This window comes from Chelonoidis abingdonii, chromosome 21 (assembly GCF_003597395.2).
Source record: "Chelonoidis abingdonii isolate Lonesome George chromosome 21, CheloAbing_2.0, whole genome shotgun sequence".
In the NCBI taxonomy this organism is placed as follows: Eukaryota; Metazoa; Chordata; order Testudines; family Testudinidae; genus Chelonoidis; species Chelonoidis abingdonii.
Genome location: NC_133789.1, coordinates 3,775,826 through 3,786,967, shown reverse-complemented (window position 1 = coordinate 3,786,967; position 11,142 = coordinate 3,775,826). Strand labels below are relative to the sequence as shown.

General features: G+C 50.0%; 1 protein-coding gene across 1 annotated transcript; it reads right to left on the bottom strand.

The window, feature by feature from the left end:
* Positions 1 to 2,206: 2,206 nt before the first annotated feature.
* NEUROD2 (neuronal differentiation 2) lies at positions 2,207 to 10,229 on the bottom strand. Its single transcript, XM_032791310.2, has 3 exons — positions 9,977 to 10,229; positions 7,247 to 7,525; positions 2,207 to 5,414 (listed from the first exon to the last, which is right to left on the bottom strand). Exon 3 carries the CDS (start codon positions 5,407 to 5,409, stop codon positions 4,339 to 4,341), a length of 1,071 nt encoding a protein of 356 aa, XP_032647201.1. The 5' UTR covers positions 5,410 to 5,414; positions 7,247 to 7,525; positions 9,977 to 10,229; the 3' UTR covers positions 2,207 to 4,338.
* Between the last annotated feature and the right edge of the window lie 913 nt (positions 10,230 to 11,142).

The window sequence follows — 11,142 nt, the reverse complement described above, 5'->3', positions numbered from 1 at the left end:
TGCTTTTTTCCCTTTTCATCTTGGCCCTGGCATGCCGGAAAACATGACACCCCCTCTCCCCGAGTGGATTTCTAACGGAGTTGTAGCTCTAACTAGCTATGTGCTGTCGATATGATCCATCAAGATGCGATCGATATAGCTGGACCAGACACGTGTCTATACACGTAGTAGATCGATCGTATAGGACATAGGTATGGACGTGCAGTTGTGCAGTATACACCGCCGTCCACTGGCGTGCACCATGCACACGCATGGGTGACAGAGTCACACTCCTAGCAAAGGCCGACCCAAGCACAAAGTCTGTTAAGAATTGGCTGCGCCTGGGATTCTCGCAGAGCGGGTCGGTTTGAAAATGCCGGGGAACTTTGTTGCTGGGATGTTTAAAAATGTCAAAGCCCCGCCTGGGTCACCTCCTTTTGCGGGGAGTGCGGGGCTGGCGGGTTGCGTGTGTTCACACAGGGCAGGGTCATCCTTTGCTTCCTCGCCTCCAATTCAAAGATTGGAAAACAGTGTGTGTGTGTGTGTGTGTGTGTGTGTGTGCGCGTGTGTAACAAGTTCCAGACTCAGAGTCCCGGGGCACCTTCTAGACTAACAGATGTATTGGAGCTTGAGCTTTCTTGGGTGAATCCCCACTTCGCCAGAACCACGTCTCTTTCTCTTCCTCAACCCCTAGGGGCAGCTGCCCAGTCCGGGCGAGCCCCAGCCCCCGTGACTGAGACCCCCAAGGACACAGTACTCGGCAAAGGAGAACCTCTCCTATCGGAATCCCGAGACTTGCTTCCGGGGCTCCATTTAGTGATGGCAGCGCGTTAGAGGGAGAAAAACCCACTCAATTAGCCTTCAAATGAAGGTTTTTAATAGCAGGTAAGTTCAAGATCATCTTTCTACCTGCCCTGGTGGCTTATTCCTTTGTTGGGGGAAAACAAAACAAACCAAACAAAACCCACTGGTCTGAATTTTGGCCAGACTCCGCGGCGCATCACATGGGAGGGTACAAGGGGCCTGTTGGCTTCGGCCCCTTTCCCAGATCTCCCGCAAAGGAAGCGCTCAGCCTGGGGAGAAGTTTCTCTCCGTGCGTTTTCAAGGGGGCCTTTGCCTGCCCCTCCATGGGCTGCCAAGGCTCCAGCTCTCTCCCTGGCTGGCCACACTAGGGTGACATTGGGGGAGGCTGGCAGCGCAAACCACGCGCCCTCGACCCTCCCCGATGCCTGCTTGTATGTGTGGACAGGAACTCCTCTGCCCTCCCGAGACACGACTCCGGGCTTACGAGCCAAGGCGAGTGGGGGGGACGACATGACCAGGGTGGATCCAGTGTCACAAGGACTGGTGATGTCTGGGCTTCCCAAGACCCCTTTGAATGGGAGGCTTCGGGCTGCCTGCTAGCTGTTTGCTCAGCACCAGGGAGCTCTGGACAGCTCCCAGGATCGGCCTGGTCACACGCTGTAGACAATGCCTTTTAATAGCGAACCTAGGTCTGGGGTGGGGGGAGGGAACCAACCGCTTGATCTTTCTTTGCCAGCCCCTTAGGGTAACTCTGGGTGGCACCACGAATGGCTCAGACTCTCGCATCGATCAGGACCAGCTCGATTGCATTTATGTATTTATTTGGGGGTGATATGGTTGTCACCAGCTCTACGGTGCCTTCCTGGTATATAGAGATTTGATATCAGTGCTACTGGTGGGTACTTTAGAATGATAATTATTATATATTTAAAAAATTTTTGCAAGCCGGAATATTAAAATATAAATCCTATGCACCTTATCCCAAAACGTGTTTTTTTTCTCTCCTATTTGGCAAACCATGCATGCATTGCACCAGTATTTAGATATATTTTTGTTCTGAATTTATCGCGCAACTGGCGTGCAGAATAAAGGAAAGGAAAAAAGTCTGTTTAAAAGGTTGCAAGGAGATGCCAGCTGTACAAGACAAGGAAACTGCATTAAGCTTTATAACATCGAATGTGACTCTTGCAAAAGTCGCTATATATTTTTAAGCATGTTGCCAATCGACAGCTGCCTTGAAGACAAGTTAAGCTTCTGGGAGTGGAGTAGATCTGAGATCTCCTTTGCCCCTCACTCCAAAAAAGTACTCGGAGAGTGCTCTGGCTGAAAGAATGGGGTCTCGTGTAGATATATTTAGCGTGAGTATTTCAAGTAAACTAGTAAACATGACAGAGTCAACATTTAATATTTATTAATTGTCGTCTTAGGACGCTTGTTAATTACACTTTTGAATCAAATCACAACTGACTGCTGCTCTTAACGTCAAATGAGTATACTGTGCATTTCACAGAAGAGATCAGTTCTCGTGGAAATTTCCACTGTGAGGAATACTTCAAACATCCAATTGAATACGAGTTTAGATTCTGGAAAAATATTTTACTTTCTTTTTTTTATACTGATGCATGCAGTTTATTTATGTACTTTTTAAAAACTTCTCTAGCTTATAAGTACCCTCCCCCCCACTAGTTTCTGGTAAGTTTCTCCGAATCTGTTTTATTTGTTAACAGCGTCACATTCTTGAGCTCACTTTTTTAAAAAATAGTGTCAGAGATTTAAGGAAAAATAAAAAATACGATGCCATTTCTAACCTTTTCAAATCTGCCTTCCGATGTTATCGAAAATGTAGAATAACTTTGGGACCTATGTCAAACCAAGAGACTTTGTGTAAATGCTTATAGCAAAACAATACTGTTCTTTTTAAAAATTACATCATTGTAAGAAACGGGTTTTGCTTTTGCATATCATTTGACATAAATATTTATTAATCTTAATTAAACTGAACAGAAACACAAAAAAGCACTTCTGGTGTCTGATAGACGTTTTCACCTTTGCTACAATTTTTTTTGTAAAACTTTTTTAAAACATTTATCAGACATTCTCTTCCTTCCTTTTACTTCAAAAAGCTGGTATGTTTAAAGGTGATGTAGGCAGGTTTAAAAATATTTTACCAACGTCTCCCGATTTAAAGAATGTGTTAAAAATGGAATAAATACTAATGAAATTAATTAGATCAATGCACCGAAAAATATACCAGGATATATCAATTTGGATCTTGATACCATGTTTCATACGGATATATTAGTTACACAATTTTTTCCCTCCCTCCCCTAAAAATGCATTACATAAAGAAATAACTTAAAGAGTTCTCAGTATAGGAAAAATAGCCAACTAAAATATATAGCATAATAAGTGCTCTCTCCACACCACCTTTATAATCTGCATATTTGCATTTTTTTTGCTCCTACTCATACATAACAAAACATTTTTGCCATTTCATAGAAATCTTTTTTTCCCTTCTATTTTTTTTAAAAGTTTTTAAAACAGGTAAAAAACATCATGACACACAATTTGGAAAATATGTTACTTGTGGTACAAGGGTGTTCAAAAAAGCTGAAGTCACTGATTGTTAACAACGAAGGGAACGTAACTGTTCAGTTCCCTTCAAATCAAAAAGTGCACCTTTTTAACCTCAACAAGTTGCTTGGTCCATAGACTAATATTCCATATGAATTCTTTTGTGTGTTACTTTTCTAGTTCAGTACCTACTTGCATAGATATATATCGATATATTTTTATTTTCTGTTTGCCTCTTTATTGCTTCTAAAAGTTCTTACTGCATTGAAATGCTGATTTGAAGTTGCAAACATTTTTTTTCTTAATTAAACTTCCATGGGATCTTTTAGTGAATCCTCGGAACGAATAGAGAATTCCCCCTTTCTGGGATAACCCTTCTAAAAGCATCCTGATAAATTAAAAGAAACAAAAAAACAAAACCGAGCTGGTATTGTTTAAAATTTACTTTGATGTGTTCCCAGACAATATTCTTCACTTTTGCGGGGGAGGAAAGATGCTCGATTTCTCTATTTTTCCTCCATTTATTTTTACTGTCCACATTTTGTCCCTTTAAAAAAAATTTATGGGGTTTCTAATTTTCCAATTTTTTCTCCCTAAAACTCTCTTTCCATGTGGCCATAATAGACACTTGTCTCAATCGATTGCAAACCTGCAGGTTAGCTTTTTTCATAGCATTTTTTTTACATTATATATATATATATATATATTGCACCAAAGTAAATTTTCTTTTCGGTGTATACTCTGCTCTGCTCCGCTGTCCTCGGGGGCCGAGTAAAGGGGAGACTAATTCCTCTGGAGCCGAGAGCCGAGCAAAGTCTAGCTTTGTGTGTGTGTGACGGGGAGACACCTAACAATTGTACGGTCACAGTTTTGGGGCGGAGGAGACATTTAAACCCTAGAGTAGAATGGAAGTGGGTTGGGGAGGGGTTGCTATGTGCAGTCGTGGGGGAGGGGGAAGGACATTTCAGTGGTCACAAGGGGTTAATTATGGAAAAACGCGTTGAGCTCTTCGTACATGGGGCCTCTGTCGTGGTGCAGGTGCATGTCGTAAGGCAGGATGTTCTCGGAGTGCACCCCCCCGCGCACCCCAGAGGAGCCGAACACCAAGTTGTGGCCGGCCGGCCGGGAGCTTGGCAGGGCGGAGTAATGCATAGAATAGTGATAGTTTTTCTCGTGGTCCGGGGAAGAGTCTTGCTTGAGGGAAAAGTTGCCATTGATACACAGTGGGGGGCTCAGGGGGGCGTCGTACTCCGAGCTGTTGTAGTCGGGGGACGCGTTCCCATAGAGGGTCTCGTAGCTGGCGCAGTAGGTATGTGTCCGCAAGGCGTGGGAGCTGGCCATGGGGCCGGACTGGCACGGCGTGCCGGAGAGCCGCGAGCACTGGTAGGTGTAGGGGTGCAGGGCAAAGGAAGAATTGGGGCCGTGGTACCTCGCGGCCTCCTGGCCTTGCTCCGTGAGGAAGTTCCGGGAGTTCAGCTGGAGGCAGCCGGCCACCAGGTTGGTGGTGGGCTGGGACAGGCCCTTGCACAAAGTCTGCACGTAGCTGACCAGGTCGGGCCGCTTGCCCGAGCGCAGGATCTCGGACAGCGCCCAGATGTAGTTCTTGGCCAGCCGCAGCGTCTCGATTTTGGAGAGTTTCTGGGTCTTGGAGTAGCAGGGCACCACCTTGCGCAGGTTGTCCAGAGCCGCGTTCAGGTCGTGCATGCGGTTGCGCTCCCGCGCGTTGGCCTTCTGGCGCCGCAGCTTGGAGCGCTCCAGCCGCGCTTTGGTCATTTTCCTCTTCTTCGGGCCGCGCTTCTTGGGCCGGTCCCCCTCGGCCTCCTCCACCCCTTCCTCTTCCTCCTCCTCCTCCTCCTCCTCGTCCCCGCCTAGGTCCCCTTCCTCCTTGCTTTCGCCCAAGGAGCCTTCCCGCGGCTCCTCCTGCAGCGGGCACGTTTTACCTTTCCGCTCCTCCTTGTCGCTCTGCTCATCCTCCTCGCACTCCTCCGCCCAGCCGGGGAATTTCTGCACGTCGGGGAGCAGGCTGGGCTCGCTGAACAGCCTAGTCAACATGATGGCTGGAGAGGGGGACACGGGGTGGGGGGAGGAGAGAGAGGGAACATTTTAGCCACGCGCTTTCCCAAATGCCCATTGTCTCGGCTGCGTCCCTGGCCCCCGACCCCGTCTCGGCTGCACGAAGCAGGGACTCAGGCCCGGATCCGTGTGTGTCTGGGGGAGGGGGTGACTGGCCAGCTCCTACGGCGACTCAATTTGGGGGGTGGACGCACGCGATTCGCACGGTCACTTCCCCAGGCGCCGAACCGGAGCGGAGCGGGGTGTAGTTGGCAATGGAAACGAACCTGGGGAGCTGGGCGGGGGGGTTCATAGGGTGGCCATTCTGCCCTTGACTTTCCGCCCGGCTTCCAGCTGCTTAGAAACCCGCCCCACGCGGAACACGCACAGGCGGAGAGGCTCGGGAGATCGAAACCCGGCGTGTGTTGGGGAAATCGCCACGGGAAGTGCAGGGATCCAGCTCCAGATCCCGCGTCAAAACGATCGAATGGTTTCAAAGTGGGATTAAAATGAATTGGTTTCCCCGATCGCCTTGTGACCGATCCCGGGAAATGCGCTTGGCAGATTTGGGTTCATAATTCATTTGGAACTCCTGGTTCTTCTTTTTTTTTAATTTGATTTTATTTTTGTATTTTCCGCCGTCTTTATTCCGTTCCGTGTGGCTCGGGTCTGGGATTTAAATGTTGGGAAACCGATTTCACCCCATTCGTCTCTCTCTCCCCCGCCCCACCTCCTCGGCTGATACTTCCTCCCCCTGGGTGTCAATTTCTTCTCCATTCATTGCGGCCCAACCCCTGCAGACAATCTTCAACTTTTCCTGCGGTGTGGTTCAGAAGAGACCCATTTCCCCCACCCCACCCCCCAACCCTTCGCCCGTCTTGAAACAGACAAGCCCATCATTCCGATTATTATGAATCCCTTTGGCACCCCCCTCCCTTTCTCCCCATGCCGGCCCGATCAGACCCACGGCACACCCCCCACCTCGGCCCAGCTGTCCAACTTTGCATTCGATCAATGTCCTCTGCCCACCCCATGTTTCTGTGGTTTTGATCAAGCGCCCTGTATGTAGCGAGACACAATTCACACTCCAGCTGCGGCTCCAGATCAACCCCTCACAGGCTGCCACTAAAAACAAATCTTAACGGGTTTTTGGTTTGGGTGTATATAAAAATCCAAATGAAGACTACAAATGAATGCCCCTTCCAGCCCAGCCGCGCTTCCAGACACGGGAGGGTCTTGCTAAACCTACGGAGTTTGCAGCACGAGTATATTTCCCGGGAGCAATAACCAGCAAATTCTCTCCGCTTTGCAAGATTATCTCGCGGAGAGAATCTTTCTCTCCAGCCAGGCGATTGAAGGGAGCGATCTCATGTCAATTTCCTTAGCGTTGTCTTTGTGTGTGCGTGTGTGAGTATGTGTGTGTGAGTATGTGTGTGTGTGTGTGTGTGTGCAGTGCAATTTTTTTTTAACCAGCAAAAAATTAAAGCCGGAGCCTTCTGATTTGAACGACCCCTTTCCTCCGTTAAAAAATAAAAAAAAATCTCTAGCTTCATTTTGTTCCTACCCGATGTGTGCAGTTATATCGAGATATCTCGTTCCCTGGTGGGACAACGGATGGAAGATAGTTTCTGGGGTCGATTTTCATGTTTACAGAGCTATGCCCTCTTAAATCGGGGGGATTGAAGTAAGACTCCCTCCCCTCTCAAAAAAAAATAGATCGGATCTTAAAATAAAATAAAGCCAGTTCTGGAGGAGAAAATAAAATAACCCTGGAAGTTGCTTTTTATCCATTCAAGTTTCCAGCGCCCCCTCCCCCTTCACTTCTTACATAACTTACCTTCCAAGCTAACTGGAGGAATTCTTATTTCATTGTCCCCAGCATCTTCTGGGACTAGGGCAAAGCTCCTTAAGGTGCTACAGCTTTCTTCAGTGCTCTATCCAAAAGGAGGCGAGTGGCATCTCTACCACCAAGCAAAGGGGGTACCAGCTCTGATGCCAATGCCATATGGTTGGCACGTCATCGGCTGGAGCTATCACATGAGAGCCAATGATTGACATGCGCCTGCATTCAGGGAGATTTTTCTCTCTGGGGAAGGAGGAATCGCCATCTGTCACTCTGTAGTCAGAAAAAAAAAAAATCCAAATCTACAGATCTGCCCACACGCTGCAAAATGGGACCACGGGCAAGAAAACGGAGCAGGGGAGCAGCGCTCGGGCTGAACAATGGGGTGTAGGGAGCGAGCCGCAGCAACGCCCCCCTGGAATGTGGGGGGCAGGCTTGGGTCCGGGGGGAGGGATCGGGGAGCGAGGGCGCTGCACGGAGGGACCCAGATCTGGCACAGGCGGTTTGCAGGCTGCAAAAAATAAGAAGCCCAGCTCCCTCCCCAGACCTGCCACCAGCGAACCAGGGGAAGGAGCCCAGGCAGTAGAGGGGGGGGAGGGGGGAAGCTCCCAAATTTATGTCACCCCCCCAGGAGAGCCCCAGAGCCAGGTGCCAGGGAAGGTTTCTGGCCGAGGACACTCCTTTCTGCTGTATCCAATCCCCACAGAAGGTGGAATTGTCTCTGGGGCGGGGCTGTGTATTGATCAGCTCCCCCCAACCAGACATACACGCTGAGCAGGTTAGAGGGTAGGTAAATGTATGGGCATTTGCCAATGTTGTGCACAAAGACTGCCCCCTACTCTCTCTCTCTCACACACATACACACACACAAACCTTCCTCTGTTACACCTCCCCACACGCACACACCTTCCTCTGTCACCCCCTCTCTCTCTCACACAACACACACACACACTCACACATATACAAACCTTCCCATTACACACACACACACACACTCTCTCTCTCATACACCTCTTCCTCTGTCTTTCTGTCACACACACACCTCTCTCTCTCACACACACACATACACAAATCTTCCCCTTTACACACCCCCCCTCTCTCACACACCCCTTCCTCTTTCTCTGTCACATACACACACATCTCTTTCTCTCTCTCTCTCTCACACACACACACACTCACACATACACACACCTTCCCCTATTACACACACACACCCTCTCTCTCTCACACACCCCTTCCTCTATCTTTGTCTCACACACACACACACCCCTCTCTCTTTCTCACACACACGCACATACACACACCTTCCTCTTACACCCCTCCTTTCTCTGTCTCTCTCTCACACACACACACACAGCTGAATTAACAATCCAGGAGTGTGGTTCAATTTTTTGTCTCTACCTGTAATTGGAGGAATAAGACCAGGCCCGTCCCAGGCTAGGAACATAATCACAGGCCCGGCTTGCCAGCTCGGCTGCTCGCTGCTGACATTACTGTTGTGTTTGCAAACTTGCAGGGGGTAATATTGGGGTAATGGCGAGCGCCCATACAGCATAATGGGGCATCATTACCGCATGTCTCCACACACCCGCCGCCTCTTCAGCTGAGAAACAGCCATTCGTCAAAGGCCCCCAGGTGTCCGCTCCCTTTTCTCCCTCTCTTTAAACCAAATGGAGCTACTCATTAGCAGCTCTGGGTTATCACTAGAGACTGAACTCTACTGAGGGAGGCAGAGACAGCAGATTCGGAAGCCACCTGAGAGCCAAGGTAAGGTTAGCCAGGCCTGTCGCAGGGGCCCCTGAACAAAGCTGATCGTATGGCTTCACCTCCCCCGCTGCTTCAACAAATGCCCGTTGGGATATGGTTCAAATCTCCCCTTCTGGGCTTCTGTCTTCCACGCGAGATCCCGGGAACTGACCACAGGACACAATGACTCCCACATCTGTCCGAATGAGGCACCCAGGCGATCAGATGGGCATTTCATACCCTCACTCTGAGCAAATAGATTGGGGCATGAGCCAGGCTGTATAGGCCTCACATAGGCCAAAGTTTGATTATCAACCAACTTCTGTATTCCAGAACAGGTAGCTCTTCGGGTGAAATGCATCCCGAGAGGTGCCGCGCCTTCGGGCACTGACGTGAGAGAAGTGATTATGAAAGAGGAGCTGGGCCCATTTCCTGCCTGGATCCCAGGTGTGAGTGAATCTCAAAACCAGGGCCAGAGACGCAAGGTCTAGCATGACTAGACACATGTGCCCATGTACAGGCATATACACATGGAGAAACATGCGTGTTCACACGTGAGCACACACGCGCACACACCCGTTTCCCTATGCACACACGCCCGCCCAAGCGAGGCCGGCTCCATGAGCGTTGAAAGAGTTGAGTGCCCATTGGCACTTTGAAGATAATCCCCGGACTCAAGTGACCTTGGCAGGGGCTTGGCGGGGCTGGAAGGGACTATGGAAGCTCAGCAAGCCCAGCTCCCTGCTCTGAGGCAGGGCCATGTAAGCCTAGCCCATCCCTGGTGGGCATTGGTCCAACTGGTTCTTAAAAAAAAATCAGCGACGGAGATTCCACAGCTTCCCTGCCCTTATCTCTGCACCAGCCTGCGCAGACCCAGCACTTCCACCCACTTCACTGGGAGAAGACAACCCCCAGATCTCCCCTTCACCCCACTGCCCATTTCTTGCCGCAGCCCCGTTTGAGGCTTGTCCGCGTCACCTGGCCCTGGGCCTCGATCCACGCCTCCGTCTGTCTTCCGCTTACCCTTTGCCATGGATTTATTTATTTAGTTTGCCTTCAAGACTGTGCGGTTGCCGAGTGACTGGAAAATGCTCACTCCCCTTCTGCTCTGCTGCTCCCGCGTTGTGGAGATTGAAATTGATTTTCCTCGTCTTAGCATATTAAGATCCAAAGTGTGTCTCTCGACCCATCTCCCGAGAGCACGAACTGGCATCCACCGCCGAGGGGAGGGAGGTGGCAGCTTGCGAGGGCACCAGACGCGGCAGCATCCGAAGCTTTCGCTCAAGCAGGCTGCCTCTCCTGCGAGGCTCTTGTGCAGGGAGCCGATGCCCCCCCATCACGTGGGTGCCCGCAGCACACACAGAGAATAGAGCCAGCGGAGGCTTGTTTACAGTCACCTCGCCCATCTCAGAGCCAGGAGGAAAGTTGGGGCCCCTTGGCCTCACCCCCTGTGTTGTCATTTCAACCAGGATGGGGGGTGTGCACGTGCCCACCTTGGCTGTCTCTCCATCCCTACTTCCAGGAGAGCTTGGAAGAGGTCACGAGCTGAGGTCAGGCCCATGGGATAGTGTGAGACTCCAGCCCAAATACACGGGTGCCAGCTGGCCACAGGATGTGCAAAGGCATGTGACTTGTATCTTTTCCTCGCCAACAGCTATACCAGCCCGTCCAACCCCTTCGCTGACACGAGTGAATTTAGCCTCGCAAGCCGCCTTGTGCTCCCATCCTCATTTTACAGATGGGGAAACTGAGGCACAGAGGGGGAAACGCCTTGCTGCAGGTCATGTAACTTGTCAGTGGTGGAGCCAGGAGTGGAAACCAGTAGTCCTGCATCTCCAACCTCACCTCATTATATCCATCCTTCCTAGAACAGATGGGAGTTACAGAGGACTGGATTCTAGCTCCACTGCTGACTCGTTATGTGACCTGGGGTGAGTCACCCCCTGTGCCTTAGGTTCCCTTCCTCATCCTTTGTAGATCTAGTCTGTTTAGACTGTAAGCTCTTTGGGGCAGGGACTGTCTATCAGTATGAATCAGAGAAGAGCAACAAGAATGATTAAAGGTCTAGAGAACATGACCTACGAAGGAAGGCTGAAAGAACTGGGTTTATTTAGTTTGGAAAAGAGAAGACTGAGAGGGGACAT